This window comes from Stegastes partitus, unplaced genomic scaffold, assembly GCF_000690725.1.
Source record: "Stegastes partitus isolate 25-593 unplaced genomic scaffold, Stegastes_partitus-1.0.2 Scaffold1307, whole genome shotgun sequence".
Taxonomy (NCBI): domain Eukaryota; kingdom Metazoa; phylum Chordata; class Actinopteri; family Pomacentridae; genus Stegastes; species Stegastes partitus.
The window spans coordinates 180,705-201,573 of record NW_007579038.1 but is presented as its reverse complement, the minus strand read 5'-3'; the positions used below and the strand labels follow the sequence as shown (position 1 = coordinate 201,573).

Sequence of the window (20,869 nt, the reverse complement as noted above, 5' to 3'; positions counted from 1 at the left end):
TGAGGATTAAGTGGTGTATAGATAATGGATGGATGGATGATTCTAGACACACAAGTTCTAATGGATGGATGAATGTACTGGAATACAAAGTGGATCCTACAGGAGATAAATTTACAGTAAAACATTTTGATGTTTGGTTCCAGACGATGACGATGAAGGCGGTCCACATGGAGACCTTGATGACGACGAGGACGATGAGGAGGACGACGAGGAGGGCTCCGACGGAGACGAGGATGAGGTCGGCCTGTCGTACCTGATGAAGGAGGGAATCCAGGTGAGTCTGCATGTTGTTGTTCCACTGGTGACCTCTGGGCGGCGCTCTTCATCCAGCTTACAGTTTCCTGATGGTATTTCCTCCTTTCAGGACGAAGAGGACGACGGCGACTATGTGGAAGAGGAGGAGGACGAAGAGGAGGAAGAGGAGGATGGAGGTTTGTCATGAAAGGAAACATTTTGTTCAGAAACACAACATGAGGAGGTTCTACTTGTTTAAACAAGTGTTTCTCCTAAGAGCAGAACACTCGGCGTTTATCCGCTTTATTCTTCATTCATTCTCACAAAACACTAAATTTTTTGCAGCAGTTTTTCTTAAAATAATAAAAAAAATTGTTTCTTAACTTTAAGCTTAAATCGTTCTTCCTCACAGAGCAGCAGTACTTTGTTAATCATTATTACACATGTAGAACTTGATAAACTGTTTAATGTAAATGTACAGTGTTTTATTGACACATTACTACTTTATTCTTGAAATAATTGTATTTTTCTTGAAATTATGTGACCGTTGTTAGACTGTACTCTCAAAATATTCAGATTATTATTTTTATTTTAACTAAAAAAAATTACACATATAGAAGTAGATCAAATTTATTTCAAAATGTCCGAATTTTTTCATGAACAGTTGTTCATAATATTCGGACTTTGTTCTTTTATTACAGAGCAATCTTTGGTGTCAGTATTTTTTCTCTAGTCAGCCTTTTGTTTTTATCCTATTATTTATAACTGCTTATCGACTCATTTATGTGTCATTGTGTTTGTGAATCTGTTTCATGTGAAATATTTGAAGTATCTAACTGTTAATTTGTGGTTTTGTCAGATGAGGACGGAACAGCTGTTCGAGGGGAGAAGAGGAAGAGAGACGCCGAGGACGAAGGTGACGATGATGACGACGAGTAGTTGGACCGCCTTCACTCGCTATACCACCTGACCCCGACCTCTTCTCAGACTCCGCCCCCTCCGATGACCTCTGACCCCTGTTGGCCTCAGAGCTGCAGACTGGCAGGAGGTTCAGCTGAGATCAGGTTCAGGAGCTCACTCACCTGCATTTACCTGCTCATAGCTGATGACGTCATCGTTACCTTGGTGACGTTATCAGCTGACAAGCAGGTAACTAATCAACAAGCTGACTGATCAACAATCCTGATTGGTCTTAAGTTTTTCTACAACCACAGCTGCTGTGAAATCTTATTGATTATCAATCAGCTGACCTCAAACACATCTGACAGGTTTGTTTCTCAATAGTAAAAAAAATATACGAATATGTATAAACTATTCAAGTCACATCTCATAATGTTAAAGTCTCACCTTCATGATTATGCATAAGTGATAATACTGGAACTTAGGTTACATCACTTTAATATTAATTTCATTTTGTGCTGCTTTCACTTTGGTAAAGCATTTGAACAGAAACACGCTGCATTGATCTAAAAATAGACTTTCAGCGCCGCCATTTTCTCACTTTCGAGCATTGTTAAATGAATCATTTAGCAATTTATTGATCTGATATCGATCAAGTCTTCAAATACGAGGTGTGATCAAAAAGTTCAGAGTCTGCTTCTGTAAAATTCAAAACTGATTTAAATTTAATCTCCATTTCACTTGAAGTGTCTTCTTGTGCAGTGATGCTCTGCTTCCAGAGCTCCTGCAACACTTACAACATTCCAACGTAACGGTGATTTTATTGTTGTGGACAAAAAAACCAAATGCATTTTCAGAGTGTCACAATTCAGATGGTTTACTGATCCGTCCCTAACCCTCCAAGCTCTCAGCGGTTTGTCTAATTTTTCCTCACTGTGGCTCAGTTTCCACTGCAATATAAAGTCCTGCAACTCTGTGGAAGCAGAACAACCATGAAGAAGGAGAGAGAACTCAGAAATGTCTTCTTTCAGTATGACACAAAATGATAGAAATCAGGGGGGAAAAAACAACATTTATTTGATTATTTATTTTACAAAAGTGTAAAAACGTGGACTCAACAAGTCCAACATGTGTCCAAGTGTCGACAGATGTTACAAACACTGGGGGAAAAAATGGAGGCTGCACATACTATAGATAATAAAGTATTTCCGTGTTTACAGCCTCTAAAAACTTTTTCTCTCTATCAGCTGTAGAAAGATGTTTCACCATGCTGAACTGTTTTTGAGCCATGCTGCGTTCAATTTATTGATCCAGTTCACCTGTAAACTCAGAATTTTTCATATCAGCTATGGAAAATCAGTCTTAAGCAGGAGTGAAGAACTTTTTGTTTTTTACATTTGGTAAGAGCAAACATTTAATTTAGCTAATTTTTAAATGAGACTTACAAAATAAGATATGGCCCATCACAGATCATTACTTGAAGTTGGACCTTTGGAAAGCTGAAAATGTGCTGATTCTTTGTTTTTACCGTTTTTTAATGATAAATAGTGACATTATGGAGAATTTTTATTTTTTTTCCCCCAATATACCATGTTTCAAACCTGCCGGCAGGTTTTGGGGCTCAGAGATTTAAATATTGAGTTAAATCTTTTGCTCACAAATGATGGAAACTAGTTTTGTTGCTGTGCTGAAAGAAAAACAGGTTTGATTCAGTAAAAAGAAAATCGTAGATTCTGTTAAATGCAGCAAGTTTCAGTAGAACCTGTCAGCTTTGTTTGATCTGTCAGTTTATTGATTATCGCTGTGGATGATCGTCGTGATCGAACTGATTTACATTTGCTGTGGAGAAGATTTGATTAGGTGTAGACAGGAACTCAAATTCTGGGTTCTCCAGTTCTCCCAGTGAAACCAGTTCAGCTTTTATTGGTTTCTTCCATTTCTCCTGACCCTGAGCTTAGCTTCTCTTCAAACTTTCCTCCGGTCAGTCTGCTCTGTGACTCTGAATACGACAGTACCCAGAAAATTTCCGCAGCTGTCGCCATGGAGACCCTTCCACTCAGCGCTGTGACATCAGAACTGTTTCCACTGCAGCTGCTGATTGGTTCAAAAGATAATCCCGTTAAGATTTCTGCTCTCTGATTTGATGTGTCTCAAAGCAGTGCACTCTGGGACTTGTAGTTGATGCCTCCTGGTGTTTGAACTGACTGTTAATGCATTAACCCCGCCCCCTCTCACCTGCCACCTGTCCGTCTGCAGCTCCCCTTCTGGCTCCTCCCAGGGTCTCAGTGGGCCTCAGTGGGTCTCAGGTCCATGTAAATAGAAGTGAACTGGTCTGTGTAGGTTTTGTGGTGTCGTCTCCTTGACCCTGACTTGTCGTGTTGAGTTTGGAAACGTGCAGCCGGAGTCGACTCTCCTCGTCTCCGACTTAATTTTATTTTTTTATTCCTGTCTTCTGATCGTGTTGCTGTAACCGCCGTGTTTTTGAATAAAAACTGAATTCTCCACGTTTCCTCTCAGTCTGGTCGCTTGACAAAACCACAAAAATTTGCTGACTTATTTCATCTTTATTTAGCTCATCAGCTAAACAATAATTTAGGTTGTCAGAGATTCAGGTTATGGAAAGAAACTAATTGAGTTTAACATTTATTTTTACATTTTTCTTTCAAAAGTGATGGTAGATATAATAACAAATTTTGCGTAATATAAACTTCACCAGCAGAAGACAGAAACTCAAATTTTAATAATTTAAATGCAAAGTTTTTGTCCTGGGATTAAAAAAAAATCTAATTTTTGTCTTGAAAGTTTTTTTGTTTTTATGCAAGGCAAGTGGGCTTATTTACCGTTGTAGAAATATAATTTCCTCCTGAATTTCTTGGTTTAGTTTCATTGTTCATTCCTAAATATGGGTACTAAATCCAACGCGCTGTATAAAACAAAGACATGACTGATAGTAAAAGTAAGTGGAGATTAAAATATAGTTGCTTTGACATGAAAATAAAATAATGAGAACTTGATTTTAAGATAGATACAATGAAATAACTCCATAAAGTTAGGTTAGGCATAAAAGACATAGCTTTATCAGGGTTTAGGCATAAAATATAAAAGAAATAGAACTGGATTAAGAGATTCATGAAACATTTTTTGAAAGAAGCTAGAATTAAAGTGATCAAATTAATTAAAAAGTGCTGCTGTAGATGCAGCTCTCTGCCTGCAGGAGGCAACACTGCATCACAGCATCCTTTGAACAGCCTTATTTCTCTCAGGTGTTTCAGGTGCTTATTAAACCTGGAAACAAAACAATTTTCAAGTTCCTTTATGATTCCAAAAAACTTACAAGTCAAGATACACTTTAAACTTGCCTTTATATACTCGGCTTGTTTTAGTTCTGCTGCAAATACGATCATTGATCAATAAGATCAATAACTTCTAATCTGTGTGTGTGTGTGTGTGTGTGTGTGTGTTTGTAGCTGACACACACTCTTCATCGGCTTTCCGGAACTCACGTGTTGAGTGTGTGTGTGGGCTCTTCTCTGAAGCGTTCTGTTTCCCTTATATGGACGTACAGGACAGTGAGGGGCGGGGCCTAACAGACTGTTTGACTTCTATAACAGAGAGCTGAAATTAGAAAGTAAATAAATAAAGGCATGACAGTTTTTTTTTTTTTAAACTAACTTTCCTTTCACCATAACCTAATCTTTAAACAACCTTCACTCAGAAATTTCAAGATTTAGCTACACACACATCAAACCGTTGGTCTCAGGTGAGTGTGTGTGTATCTCAGGTGTGTGTCTGTCAGATTAGTTTATGTAAATAGTTTTGCCTTGATTTGTTTTGATTATGCGACGTTTCCAGACAAACAAAGCAGACTGACCTGATTCACTGACTGCCGAGCCACCGAGATGAGGCAGCACCTGTCCACCTGACCTCTGAACTCAGGTGTGTGCCTCATGTCACGGGTCGACACGGAGACACTGCTTTGTCATGAAAACAAATCTAAAGCACAGAGTTTGCATGCAGTTTGAATGAAATGTCTCACTTGGCACAGGTACTTTACATTGGTTCTACTTGCTGACACTGGAGCACACCTGGAGTGGGTCTGCTTTATGACCAGTTGTTTTAGACTCGCTTTCGACCTGTTGTAGAGCACACACACACACACACACACACACACACACACACACACACACTCTCTCTCTCTGTCTGAGGTCTAATTAGCAGTTGCAGTTTCCTCGTTAGCACCTTTTAATGAAACAGATCCAGGTTCAGTTTGCAGCTTTTATTTTAGCACATGAACTGATCACAGCACCAGAACCTGCTTCACTACCGCACTACATCTCCCATCGTCCCCTCTGGGCTTCAGGCTCCAGCAGCAGAACAAACCACACTATTAAAATTCATTAAACAGGTGAGACGGGCAGGTACAGTCCACCAGTCAGCCGCTCCATCTGTTCTACAGTCTCAAACATCAGGGGAACCACTGGCACTTATTGAAGGAACATTTCCAGTTTCAGACATAACGTTGGTTCTGCTTCGTATAAGTTCACATTTGTACCTTCTGGTTGAGCCTCTGTTGAATCTGAGCAGGTGGAGGTTCAACATTTGACTGTTCTATCATCTTCACACTTCTCAAGCAGCTTCATTAGTACAAAATGTAGCTTTAAAAAAATAAACCTCTTCTCTGAATGATTGTTTGTACCTGCACAGGTGCATGTTTGATTCCTCATGCATCACTTTAACATGACAGTCATTTAACAAACTCATGAAGATTACAGTCTTGTTCAAACAAAACAAAAAAATATTAAAACTGTTCATTGGTCCAGTTATGCAAAGTTTGTCTAAACAGGATCAGGACCTGATGGAAGAAAAAATACTTTTGAAATGTCAAAATGCTGGCTTTTGAAATCTGAATTTTTATATTTCAGCATAGAATCAAGTGACTTAAATTTAACATTAAATCACATTATTTTGTGATTGTGTAAAGAAATATTTAATGACTATTTATACTGTGCTCATGGCAATGACAGTTATTACTTCATGTGCTAAAAAGTTTTGGGTCTCTTTCAAAAAACAAAACAAAAAAAACCTATCAAACATGTACCGACTATTTAGTTTGAATTCATGAAAACAAGTCATGTTGCCTTTTTTTGTTTTTTTGCCATTTTAAACAAAAAATAAATACAGTATTCAATTAGTTTTGATTATTAATATTATTTGATTTAGACTGTAACATAGTGAAACATGTTTCAGTCCAACTTATGGTTTCAACTTCAGAAGTTTACCTGCAAACAACAAGATGTCTGTCCTTAGCTGCTTAACATGAGCTAAACTTCGCTAGTTAACCTTTGTTCGTAGCATAGCAATAAAGGACACATATTTTGAAAATCAGTTTAAAACATTTTTTCAGCAAGTTGAGCCAGAGATGTTAGTTATGTATTAGCTCACCTTTCATCCATTTATGAAGCCCCAGCTGGCTAGTACCTGCTAATGCTAACTTATTCATAGCTAGCTAGCATTAGCCAACTAATGTGACCTCTCTAAATATAGACTCAACAGTTATAAAGAGTTCATGGTTTTGAGAATGACTAAAAATACTTTAACTGTGCAGACTGTGAGTTTGTACATTTAGTCAGCTAAAATTTTCTTCAAAGCTATCCGTTAACTACTGCATGAACATTCTGTATCCTACTTTCGGCCCAAAGGATGGAAAAAAAAATTGGTAACCGCGAGCTAGCAGTGTCCTTAGTTTACTGTAGCCAGAATGCCAAAGTTTTATTCCATAGTCATCATTAGCCACTTAATGCTAGCTCTTTGAATATTAGCTTAGCAGCTACAGAGGTCTGGCGACTAAAACACTTTAAACAAACTTCCACACTAAATCTGTACCAAGTGTTCACTAAATGTATTTGCCAGTTCAGTTAGCATATTGTTGCAACAATGAAAACTAGTTTGCTTGTTAGCTGTCTTTTTCTTAATTTTCTTTTTCTACTAATTTAAAATTAAGTGCGATTGGAAGGACTTGTTTAATTTCACACTGTTTGTTTTTAGTTAGCTTTGCTAGCGCAGCAGGTCCTGATACCTGCACGGACAAACAGTCACAGTTTGTGTCTGGAGGTGTTTCAGGTTTACTGAGGATTGGTGGGTTGACCTCAAAGTGAACAGAATCTTCACTTTCTTTACAAACATCTACAGCTGAGCCTGAAGGCCAATGGTCCCTGAAAACATTCAGAAAGAAGAGTTTGAGTCCAGACGTCTTAAAGGTCCAGAACATAGTACCAACATGAAATGGGACAAACCCAGGGGTGAACAGTACCTATTCAGGTAAACACACCTGAAAAAAATGACTTTCCGACATAACCTGCCTTTATTCTGTGTACTTTAACTATTTCTAACTTTATTTATTCTGTGTAGCAGAGTAATTGTCTTTTAAAACTTTGCCTTTTGTGGGATGAGTAAAATATTAGAAATTTATAGCAGAACAATAAAAATCAATCAGCTGCCAACTAATAAATTAATCCTCCGTTAAGGAATTTTAAAATAAAAACTGGCGAAATTCTGATTGAAATTTCTTCAGTGTAAATATTTTCTGGTTTCTTTCCTTCTCTATGACAGTAAACTAAATATATTTGCCAAAAGAAGACATTTGAGGAAACACTGATTCATGGTTTTACCCAAACGACTGATTGAGTCATCCAGACAATAATGGACAGATTAACTGACAGCGGAAATATTGATGAGTTTCAGCCTGAGCTCACATAGATGACAGCTGTTGGACACAAACTTAAATGGACCCAAAAAACCCAAAGAAACTAGGACCAGATTCAGGGAAGACATGTCTTTTCACTATCAACTTCTTCATCTACAGTCATATTACATTTACTTTTTTTTTTGTGGAAAAGCTCACCAGTCCTTTCAGGAGCTTTCAACCACATCACACAGCCTTCTTCAGTCCGTTATGAACTGAACTTCTTTCAGAGAACAGCAGGTGTTCTGTGAAGGTGGGACTAGTTTTGACGTGACGTTCTAAAACTGAAAACGAGACCAAAACCAGCAACACCAACTGATTTAGAACCAAGTAACGGACCTGCACCTGATGGCAGCAGAACCTCCTTGCAGGTGTAAAGAAAAGAACTGAAGGTCCTTAAAACCGTTAATGACCCCTGAGCAGGTCATTTTTTGCTGAAGAAGGTAATGGGATGGTGTTAAAAGCTCCAGAAAGGGTGAGTAAAATACCATTTACTCCCAAAAAGCCTCCACTGCTGCTGCAGTTATCACATCTTCTGTTGTTCCGTACAGACACGTCTGTGGTTTAAAATAAAAGTTCTCCTTAATAGTCCTCCAAATCAATAAAGATGATCAGTTAAAAAAGGCCTTCACCTCTGAGACTCACAGCTCCACTACATCCTGTATTCGTACCGTCCAGCTGCATAAATGTTCCTCCAAAGAAACCTCAGAGCAGAACATGAAGGATCCAGGACCACAGATTAGTCTCCAAACTCTCCTCTTGGCACATTTTTATCCACTTTGACAACAGAAAAGTTTCCTTTAAAGTACCCGTGCTATCGCTTTTTTAACAACCACCGATCAGACAGTCGATAGGAGACTTAGGGAACCTGGAAATCCAGGTCTGGATGTTTCTGAAGGAGGTGTGTTGTGAACCTGTGGGCATCGAGCTTCTACAGTCCTGCTTCCTGCAAAACTAAAACCTGAATCTGTCAAAATAATTTAAAGTTCTCAGCTCGTCTGACGTCCATCAAACAGAAGCAGCTTCAGCCTTCAGCCTTGTGTCTTTACCTGGACTGGACTGGACTGGACTGGTCTGAACCGGTTCCTACCAGTCTGAACCAGCTCCTACCAGTCTAAACCAGCTCTGACCAGTTTGAAGAAGCTCCCACCTGTCTGAGTCGGCCCGGTTTACATCAGGCTCTTGCGGTCGGGGCTCAGTTTGGTGCTGTTGGAGGGGCTGATGGCGGAGGTGGAGTCCAACTGTCGGTAGAGCGCCCTCAGCTCCTTTACCTCCTCCAGAACCTCGCGGGCCTGGTTCCAGGCCGCCGTCGCCTCTTTCAGGAGCCTCTCGGCTTCAGCTCGCGTTCCATCAGTCCCGCCCTTTGACTTCCCCCGTTCCCCCTCAGCGTGCATCCGGACCTCTGTCAGCAGCTGCTCCGTCTTCTCCAGCTTCTGACCGATGAGGTCCTGCAGCTGGCTGATGGGCGCTGCTGTGCTGGTCGGCGAGGAAGCCGACGTACAAGACACTGTTTTGTTCTTGGCAGCTTTAGTCTCAGAGTGTGTCAGGATCTCGTCCATGGAGGCACAGCGGTTCTTCTCTGCTGTTGTGAGGCGTTTTCCTGGTTGGGGGGTTTGGGCCGGGCCCGTCTGCTCCCACACCACTGCCACCTCACGGGGAAGACTCTGAGACTTCCCAGAAGCCTCGGAGGTCCGAGCTGAGATGGCGCCATCTGTTTTGGACCTGGGACAGTGTGGAGTGAGGTGGGATTTATCGAGGTCGACCCTGAAGCCATCAGTGCCCTGAGGAGACGCAGCATCCTCCTCCTGGATCAGGTCCAGAGTCAGCATCCCATCTGAGGATGAGGTGGACGCCTGAAGGCAGAGAAGAGGCGGGTCAACCACTGATACACCTGAGGCTACGAATGGTTATGACAACCACTAAATGATTAATTGTTGTTAATATTTTAACTGACTAAAAAAAAATATTCACTAATAGGGAAGAAGGAGAAAGTCATGATGTCAGAAAATGTACTGCAGATTAGCTATAGTACCGGGTTGTTCCACTAGGTGGCGCCTCTTACAGTTTAATATTCTAGAGACCAGAGGACACATCACTCAGACTACAGGCTGTTCATGATGGCAAGCAGTGAGCATTGTAGGAGTTTAGTTAGCACTGGGCACCATGACAAGGACTTCTGTGGAGGTTAATGACCTCCAAACAGCGCTCACGTAATCAAAATAATTTGCACTCCACTGGGATGTTATTATAGTCACGAAGCTAATGTTATTAAGCTGCTGTTCATGTGCCCATGATTAAAAATAGCTATATCAGCATATGGAGTAAAGTTTACAAAATCCAGATTGATTGATTTATAATGCTACCAACTGCTGCTTAAGAAAATAATTTGCAGCAACTTTAGCCATCTGTAACTAGCGCTATGATTGAATAAAATCCTGATCACTACTGAATGCTGATTATCTGGAAACTGGAGCTTTTTTCACCATGTCTTCATCATTTGCTCAGTTGCCATGGAAACGTATGTGGGGCCTTTGAGCTGAGATTTCTTGTAAATATGAAAAATATATGAAAAATAAGTTGCAATTTGAATCTATCAGCTGTAAATAGGAGTTATTTAATACAATACCGGTTAAGTTTATGTACAGATAACATTTTATGAGACAGATTTTATTTAGCAGAAATAATCAACGATCATTCTGATTGGTGGTAATTTGCTCATAAACTCCCTGACTAACCACGTTATTGTGAATATGTTTCAGCAAAGTGAATTTGTGAGCATCTGTAAGATTTTTGTTGATTCTGCGATGAAGCAGAGGAGGAGGTAATGAAGCTGATACTGACCACAGCCAGCAGGTGACCTCTGGTCGGCAGCCGGCGGTTGTGAGGAATCTTCACTCGATCTCGAGTTAAATGAGACAGCTGAGAGTCTTCAACCATCACCTGAAACACAGAATTGGATATTGGAGTCAGTTTACTGGGTTTAATATGACACAGTGAACATTACAGCTGCAAATGAGAATAATTTTCAATATTTTCTGGAAGCATCAATCAGCAGTTTGTCTCTAAAATGTCAGAAAATAGTGAAACATGAAGATCACTGTTTCCTCAAATGTCTTGTTCAGTCTAATAATATTCAGTTTACTGTCATAGAGGAAAGCCACCAGAAAACGTTCACACTGAAGAAGCTGCAATCACAGAGTTGAAAAATTACTCAAACTGATTGATTATTGAATAGTTGGAGCCTAATTTAATAATTAAAAACCTCATCGATTAATTGAGCCTTGAAGTATAAATGAACAAACAAAAAAGTACAGTACAGTACAGTAAATACTGTCTGATAAGTTGTTTTATTGAATGCCAGTTTTTCCATCAGTTTTTAGACAAAAATGACTTGAGTGTTTAGAAATGTGTTTTAAAAATGCATTAATCAAAATAAATGCAATTCAATACTGAAAGGACATTATTAAATTTACATCTTTATTTAATTTCTACATTTTCATATCTCAACTTTTATTTAAGTGCTTTCTATATTGCTATTTTCTGAAAAGCCAGACAGGATTTATTGCCCTCAGGGAGGATTTTAACATCACAGGTAAGACCGTCAGGAGGCCCATGATGGAACACTACACTCCTGAACTTTACTGAGCTGCAGGTCCTCCACTCTACTCATACTGAACAGGTTCTGGTTAAAGTGGGTTCTAAGTTCACAGTCGACTCATTTAAAAGACTCCTGGAGGCAGGTTTATTATCAGGAGTCACTGTCTGTGAGAGCAAATCAGGACGCACATACCATGAAAGAAATGTTTAAGATTTCAGGTGAATACACACCTGCTGTCTTTGTCTGAGGATGTCTATCCAAGAAATTAGATTCATAAAACTTTGAGTCCATCATCTGAGAAGAGTTTCTGTTTGTTCTGATCATAAGACGAACTCTCAGCACAATCAACATTTTAACACTTTAAACTGAGTCTGATCATCGGTTTGTAGCTCTGAATTTGCACACTGTGATTCCCTAGATGGAAAACACCACAACATCAATACTACATGAATGTGGCTGTAGTGCAGCCTGGAACACAGTGTGCGACAGAGTCAGAGTATTATCGATCAGCGCATTGATCAGAGTATTGACAGGTGGAAAAGCAGCTCTGACACACATCCTGCTGCTGTCAGCACACAAACACAGGAAACACTGCTTCTAAAGTGAGACCTGCAGACGCCTCCGAAATACTTCAGCACTGAACTAAATCTGACATCAACCTTTCTTAAACTGCATAAACAGCACCAAAGAAAAAAGAACCAAAAAGCAACCCAACTGTGCAAAACAAAACCAATCGGAAACTCTGAAAATCATCCCAAAGCACCTGTTCACCAAACACTAAACAGAACCTGCCTAAAACTGCACAAACTGGACCAAAGAAACGTGATGACAAGGTTCCAACAATGCAGCAAAAACATCCATAAGCTGTCGACAATCTAAAACAATCTGAAACGTTCCAAAAAATGCCCCAAAACATCCAAACTGTCCAGAAACCTCTGAGGAACTGTTTAAAAACCAAACAAAAAAGGTCAACAACAGGATCTGCTAACAGCTGACTGAGCTGCTTCAGATTGAAAATATATGCTGGCAGCTCACTTTCTACTTTCTGTTTGTTTCTCTTTAGAGCTCGATTCTCAGGAACAGAAGAGAGAACAATAAATTTAGATCCACCTCGTCCAGAATGCGGTTCTTGGCTCTGGTGATAGCGGTGTTCAGGACGGAGATCCACGACTCTTTATCCTCTGGACTGACGGCCAGGAAGACCAGGTTAGGAACCTGCAACACAAACAGAAGAGCTAAGGAATCTGCAACACACGAAGCACAGGTTGGGAATCTGCAACACACACACACACACACACGCAGTTTTACTAAGAGAGAGAGTCCATCAGAGTCTGACAGGTTCTAGTCTGTTGTCAGTTTGGTAACATGTTCAGAACCTCTGGTTGGTTCAAAACTTGCAACAGGAACAAACACACAGAAAAAGACACTGATCAGAATCAGCTGAGTTGTTCGGTGCTCATTCTGCACTGTTGCATTATGGGATGGTTAGAAAGGCCTGCTGTTCATGATCCTCACAAGTACAGGAATCTATATGTAACAGAAGCTGCAGGACACCTGACACCCCCCCTCGCAGTGCATTCTGGGTATTTGTGTCCATCTGCTGCGCTGCTGTCGAGGAAAGTGTCGCAGCAGAATGCACAGCTGTGTTCAGTCAGCTGCTGAGCTGCAGCAATAACACGACCTGCTTCTGTCTCACAGAGCTGCACATGAGCAGAAGCAGAACCGACAGAACCGAGCTGCAGGTGAACAAGAACAAACTACAACATCATGTCAGTGTGGTGACAGTTTGATGAATCTGAGCTTTTCCATCTGAAACTCCTCCCCGTTGTTGAGCCTCCTGTTTGTTTTAAAGCAGCAATGAAACATCACAGCTGATCCAAAACCAGAACCTCATCTAGGTGACCCAGATCTTTATAATGAGCCTTAATGTGGAAAACATGTTTCTATTTCTCTGACTTGAATATAAAATCCACATATGGATGTTAAATCAGTTTAAACCTGTGGTTTAAAAGACGTTTTATCTTCAAAAAATCAGAGCAGAGGAGACAACAAGAGGGACTGAGAGGAAAATAAAACCTACTGGATCAATAAAAAAACATTTACAGAGGAGCTACAAGTTGTTGGAAGCTACGTTCAGCACGATGAAACATCTTCCTACAGCTGATGTACAGAGTAGAGAGAAAATGTCTGTAGAGGCTGTAAACATGGAAATATTTAAATATCTATAGTATGTGGAGCCTCCATTTTTTCCAGCAGACACTTGGAAACATGTTGGACATGCTGATTCCAGGTTTTATACGTTTTTGTAAAATGAAGAATTGAAGAAATGTTTCTTTTTTCTGATTTCCATCATTCTGTGTCAGACTGACAGAAGACATTTCTGAGTTCTCTCTCCTTCTTCATGGTTGCTCTGTTTCCATAGAGGTGGTTCATATTGCAGTGAAAAATGAAACTATAGTCAGTAAAAAACACAACAGGAGCAAAAAACACGAAGAGCAAACAACCAGGAAATATGACAGAATCTGCTGGGTCAAAATATACAAACAGTAACTTGAATCCCAGAACCTTAAAGCTCAATTGAAGTTTGTTGCTGATCACATGGACAAAGGAAAGGCCTTCTGGAGGAAAGTTCTGTGGTCAGATTCAACAGAAATGTAGCTATTTGGCCACAATGAGCAGAACTATGTTTGGAGGAGAGAAGGTGAGGCCTTTAACCCCAAGAACATCAAACCTACCTGCAAGCATGGTGGTGGTAGCAGTATTATGCTCTGGGGCTGTTTTGCTGCCAGTGGAGCTGGTGTTTTACACAAAGTAAGTGTAATAATGAAGAAGGAAGATTACCTCCACATGCTTCAGGAAAATTCAAATCATCAGCCAGAAGGTCGGATCCTCGACACAGTTGGGTGTTCCAACAAGACAAGACCCAAAACCACATAAAAATGGTAATGAAGTGAATAAAACAGCCTAGAATAAAGGTTTTAGACTGGCCTCCCCAAAGTCCTGAGTTGAAACCCCATCAGGAACCATGTGGACTGAGTTACTGTATGTATATTTTTGACTCAGCAGATTTCCAGAAGACCTTCAATAAATCTATGAAAGAACCTAAATTATTGTTTTTGTTGTGTGACAAAAACTCATGTGTCAGTGATTCCATTCTAGAAAATTCTGCGTTGGTCTATAAAAGCGAATGTAAACTTGTTCACAGCTGTATATACACAGGTGTGTTTAGGTGCATGTACAGGTGTGTTCAGGTGTACCGAGTTCCCTGGTGAGCTGCAGCGCTGCAGTCTGAACTTGCTGTGGTTCTTTTTGCTGCGACTCTTGTTCTTCCTGATCTCCTCACAGCGCTCATAGTCCGACAGGTCCAACACCTCGTCAGCCCGACCCAGCTCCTTCACCTGTAGACAGGTAATATACCGGTGACACACAGGTAACTAACACAGGTAATATACAGGTTACACAGGTGTTTGGACAGGTGAGTCAGGTGTCCTGGCTGAGGGGGTGACACATAGAGAACCACTTCTTCATCAAACAAATTTACTCTCAGTTTTTGTTTTGACACTGTAAATATGGAGGACTCAGGCCCCGCCCACACCAGGTGAGTTCCTACCTTCCTCCAGAATCAGATTTTCCAGTGATCGGTATTGATCCCAGTGCTGATATTGATATTGATATTGTTCAGTCTATCACGGTCTATAACAACTCATGTGTTTTCTTCGTTACCATCTTTGTCCGGTTCTAAGATGGAACATCATTTCCCATGAAGCTTTACGGGAATAACCTGGAAGAGTTGCTGTTCAGTGAGTTGATCTTTTTTTAGCCTGTATCTGTTTACCTGATGAATTATTGATGATCCATTAGCAGCTCTGCTGTCCAGAAACGTCTGAGAAACACATTAATGAAACAGCCAAAAAAAAAAACACCCAGAAATATTAACAGTTTATGAAAAGTGATGAAACAATATTATCATAATATTAGAAAAATACAAATAAAAAGCTGTTTTGTAGTTTCCTTTTCTTTCAATTGATTTCTATAATTTTTGGACAGTTTGTCTGTCAGCTTAGTTTGATTTACAGTTTTCTGTTTGGTTGATATACTTTTTCGATCATGTTTGAATGGTTTCAGAAGGTTTTTAGATGGTTTGGACATTTTTATGTAGTTCTGGACAATTCTTGACTGTTCTGGCTGCTTCAGACAGCTTGGGTCAGTTTTGGGCCAATTTTACTTTGTTTTTAAACAGGTTTTGACAGCGTAGGACAGGTCTGCTGTGTAGACGTGGTGTTGTTGTAAGGTGTCGGAGCAGCACTGATCCTCTACCATCAGCTGATTTGCTGTGTTTACTGTCGAATATTTATGCAGCTCAGCGTTCATGTTTCCACCTGATGCAGGACAGACATGCAGACACAGACACAGACACACACACACACACACACACACACACACAGACATTGTGTCCAACGGGAATCTGCAGCAGCTGTTAGCATGTTAGCATGTCTCCTGCAGGTTTCAGCCCGTTGGTCTCCATGGAAACAGCATCCATTATTAACCAGATTTAAACTGAGACTTCCTGGGAGGGAGGCCACGCCCACGACACACACACACACACACACACACACACACACACACACACACACACACACACACACACACTCAGAATGTAACTGCAGCAGCTGGCAGTGTGGTTGTTTCTCTGCAGTTTTACTTCAGTGGTGGATCCACAGTTCAGGACAGGTTATTTTTAGTTCCTGCACAGGTGTAGAACAGCTGATTGGTCAGTTTTTTGCCACTTTGTTAAAGGGTTTCTGAACAGTCTGTAAACAGTTTCTGAGCCTCTCAGCAGCTCTTTGACTTCTGGACAGTTCATTCACAGCTCTGGAACAGATTCATGGGTTTATTTTCTCCAGTTTGTTGGCACTGAGTATGTTTTAGGTTGAGCTTGGGTCAGTGTTTGAACAGAACCTCTGACCCTGAACCTGAACCAGTCTGAACCCTGATGAACACCATGTCTTACATCATCACTCATTTAATCAATCATCAATATTCACAGTACAGTTCTACAGTTACATAATGATTGTCCTCTGACTGTCACATCAATCAGTCTGTTTGTTATGGAGTCAAACTCTGTATTAATGACTCAGCCAATCAAACGACAGTGCTGCGGTCAGAGCTGGTTTCATGTGACCTGACTGACAGGCCGGGCAGCCAATCAGAGCACGACTGTCTGAATGAAAACAGACTCTGCTTCTAAACATTTTAACCTCCATCTGTTCACAATAATCCACAGTGTGTGTGTGTGTGTGTGTGTGTGTGTTACTGTGTGTGTCAAACATGATATTTATATGTGGACACACAACTCTCTTCATGTCAGTGTTTCTGCAATAATCAGTTGATCAATGGAATTTCTGAATTGATGGAAAATAATAAAATTGTTGTGATGACTCAATAATGGTCTTTTTTAACGTTGCTGTATGTAGCTATTTCATTATTGTTAATACTATTTCCCCATGCCGAGTGTATCTTTCAACAATTTGCTCCTCTGTATACTGCTTTTGAAATATGAGACAGAGCTAAAAACAACTAGAAACTGCTGCTGGAGTTCAGAGGTTTAAATGAAAATGTCAAACATTTGCTGTGACTTGATGACAGGACTAGCTTATAAATGCTACTTTGATTTGTCAGAAATTATAACAGATGTTTGTCTCGAACCATCAGTCAGTGAATCAGGACAATAATCTGTCGATGAATTAATAATGACACTAATCATTAGCTGTAACCCACAGTGACCGAAAACTCCATAAAATATAGTTATATAGGTAATATAAAAAATATCAGATAATGTCTCATGAAGTCAGAAAACAGCTGAAACTTCGACACAGATTGTTGTCACAGATTGAACTTCAGCTCTGAGTTAAACTGAGCTACATCTTCCATCATCCCTCAGTGCAGAATGTCTCTGACCTGCTGTCACTGACATAGTTTGGACCCTAAAACACACGTTTGTCTTCACCTGTGAGGACATGATGCATTCACTGACCTCTGAACCCGAAACCACATCCAAGACCTCATAGACGATCTGTCTGATCGATTGATTGTTTGGTCTGTAAAATGTTTTAATCCAATAAACAAATTCAAAGATATTAAAGTGAAATAAAAACAGCAAATTTCTTGGATTTACAATCAATTATTAAACTGGTCAATTAAACAATTAATCGACTGATCATTTGAGACACATCTGGAGAATTTCGGCTCAAGTTATTCAGTGAAATTTACAAATAAAAAGCAGAGGCACAAAGTGTAATTGAGACAGTCAGCTGATCAATAATCATTCCTCACATTTATTGATCAGAAACAAACGACAGACGAAGCTGCTGAGGAGGCAAAAGAACAATGAGTGATTCTGTCGAGTTTAAAACATGTGGTCAGAGTGCGTGTGTGTTTCTGCATATGTGTGTCTGTCTGGTTAGTGTGTGGTTTGTCTGGTGCCACTCTCAGTTTCTGTTTTGGTCGATCAGGAAGTTGCTGTTGATGGTGTAACTTCTGCTAAACTGAACCTCAAACAACAGCGACACTTCGACGTCCTAATTTGGTCTTGAGACAGTTTTCAGTAAGCTTTAAGGGGTCATGTGACCGCTGACGAAGACGAATGAGTGACGTCAGAAAGAGGAACCGAAGAACACATCACTTCCACAGAAGTTCTGCGCTTCCTAAATTAACCACGGAACTGAAACTCTGACCCTGAATGCACCTCAGACACTCAGCTGACAGACACCAAAACTCTGACCTGAGGACGTTCTTTGTGAGATAAAGGTTCTCTAAGAACATTCTCTGTGTGTGTTAACGGTTCTACGAGAACATTCTCAGCATGATAAGGGTTCTATAGGTATGTTCTCTGTGTGGTAAAGGTTCTATGAGGACATTCTCTATGTGATGAGGGTTCTATGAAGACATTCTCAGTGTGATACAGGTTCTATAGGGCCATTCTGTGTGTGATAAAAGTTCTATGAGGACGTTTTTAGCGTGATAAAGGATTTACAAGGACATTTTATGTGTGACAAAGGTTCTATGTGGCCGTTCTCCATGTAAACAAAGGTTCTATGTGGACATTCTCAGCTTGACAATGGTTCTATGAGGATATTCACATTGTGATAAAGATTCTATAAGGAGGTTCTGTATGTAATAAAGGTCCTATTACAATGTTCTATATGTATTCAAGATTCTATAAGAATGTTCTCAGTGTGATAAAGATTCTATGAGGATGTTCTGTATGTATTCAAGGTTCTATGAGGACGTTCTGGTCTGTGCTGCAGCATTGAAACCGGAGCTCTCTGTGTGTCTGCAGTTCAGACTGAAACTCGACTCCTGCAGAACATTGACTGTAGAAAGTGGAGGAGAAACTTTCTGTTTGCAGAATGAACGAAAACTGCAGAAGCCAGAGGAACATGTAACTACACTACACAGAGTACTCACTACTGCAGTACTCACAGTACTCTGATTACTTCTTTCTTCAGTTCAAGGATGTGATGAAGGAAATGTTTAGCAGAACCTGGAGACACATCCTGTTCAAATTCAAAATACAACTGAAGGGTTACATTAGATTATTGATTATTGATCAACAATCTGAAGAGATCATCGATTATTGATTATTTTAGATGTTCTCAATGACATTCTGACACTTTAAATCTGTTTTAGTAGCTAATGAGGTAGGTGATGATGTAATGATCTCACATGTGATGTCCCCCTCAGCTGACTCTCCCTATGACATCCTCTGACACCTGGTTACCACGGTGATAATTAAAGCTCCAAATGAGGTGACAGCATCTGTCAGCTGACAGAGAGAGGGGTGTCAGGCACCTGTTGGCCCCGCCCCCCGACTCACCTCTTTCTCACAAATGAACAGCTGGTCTCCTCTGAGAACCACAAATCTGTTCTTCCAGATCTCTCTGAAGATGCCCCTCCCGCAGAACTTCCTGATCCAGCCCACTTTGTCCGGTGGAGCGTTCTGCGGCACCGAGTCCGCCGGACCCTGAAACAGGTAACAGGTAACAGAAGCAGTCAGCGTAGGCAAACACTTTTCCAAACTGTTCCACTTTTGAAATCTTCAGTTTCCAGAAGGTCCCTAAATGCCTCACACTCATCAGTAGATGCTGGTGTGTACACAGAAGATCCTGTAGTCCCCATCAGTTAGTATTCAGAGCTCAGTCTGCTCGCCTCTGTGTGTCTTACCATATGACAAGCTTAGCATCTGGATTTTTTAAAATTTGACTGGCTTAGTATCTGACTTGTTTATTATTTGACTAAATTAACACCTGCTTAGCTTGACATCTGACTTGCTTTGCATCAGATTAGCTTAGTGTCTGTCTTGAGCAGCATATCTTGAGGCCAGCATTCGACATGCTTCATATTATGTAATTACTCAGCATCTAACTAGCAGCATCTGGTTTGTTTAGCACCGAACTAGCTTAGGGTGTAACTATATTAATACCTGACAAGCTTAGCAATAATAAGTGGGTCACACTTACAATTTGACAAACTTAGGGTCTGACTTGATTAGCATCTGACAGGCTTGTCATCTGTTTAGCCTAGCATCTGGCTAGTTTGGGGTATGACTGTTTTTGCATCTGACTAGCTCAGCATCTGCTTAGCTTAGACATTTCCTGGAGCGACATCTTGTAATTAATGAGCAGATGATCAAATCTTTCCTTTTGGTCTGTGGTGTCTTGTTTTGACGACTTATTGTGAGGTCAGCCTGTGTTGCGTTTGGGTGTCTGGGTCACATCGTTGTCATCTAAGTCTATCAAACAGCTGTAGTGTGAAACTTTCGCGGTGTGTCCTGCTTTTATAACTGTGGATTCCTACAGCCCATAAGCTCACCATCCTCTGTTTTTATCACTTTTTAAATCATTAATGAGGCTCTTATTGTGAAAATCGAAGTTCGGCTTTAATCAGCGGCTATGCTCTCCTTCAGAATAAAAGCTTAAAGAACAAAAGGATTACTTTTGTCCCTGGCGCTCCGGTATAACGGTTCTAACAGTTTTTACGGTTTTAACGATAGAAAAGCGGCTGTTCGGAGCCTCCGGTGGCCGCTGTGTGCTCCGTTAACACTCACCCGTTTCCCGGAGCTGTTCTTCTTCATGTCTCGGAGCTCCGCTACTTCAGCACTTTAACTCCGGTAACGGAGCGGCGGGAGGAGGCGCTGAGAGCGGCTTAAAGCCCGTTAAAGTCCGGCAGGGAGGACCGGAGCCTCCGCCTCACGCTGCCCCTGCTCGGCTGCTGCTCCTCGGTGTGACTCTGTTCTCCGCCCCGCTGCTGTCTGCTGCCACCGGGCTTCGTTGCGCTCTGACCGGCCAGCAGCCGCTCCGACAGTCGGTGTCCGGTTACTGGCGCTGCTCCTCCCC

The 20,869-nt window shown here is 40.8% G+C and overlaps 1 protein-coding gene and 1 long non-coding RNA gene across 2 annotated transcripts; one reads left to right on the top strand and one right to left on the bottom strand.

Annotated features, from left to right (window-relative positions):
- Positions 1-145: 145 nt before the first annotated feature.
- LOC103369600 (uncharacterized) lies at positions 146-2,041 on the top strand. Its single transcript, XR_520845.1, has 3 exons — positions 146-274; positions 365-431; positions 1,094-2,041. It is a non-coding gene; the product is annotated as an uncharacterized LOC103369600 (long non-coding RNA).
- A 3,354-nt stretch (positions 2,042-5,395) lies between these two features.
- plekho1b (pleckstrin homology domain containing, family O member 1b) lies at positions 5,396-20,869 on the bottom strand. The gene is made up of 6 exons (XM_008298350.1): positions 20,581-20,869; positions 19,351-19,497; positions 14,732-14,872; positions 12,585-12,689; positions 10,718-10,816; positions 5,396-9,729 (listed from the first exon to the last, which is right to left on the bottom strand). Exons 1-6 carry the CDS (start codon positions 20,605-20,607, stop codon positions 9,046-9,048), a joined length of 1,203 nt encoding a protein of 400 aa, XP_008296572.1. The 5' UTR covers positions 20,608-20,869; the 3' UTR covers positions 5,396-9,045.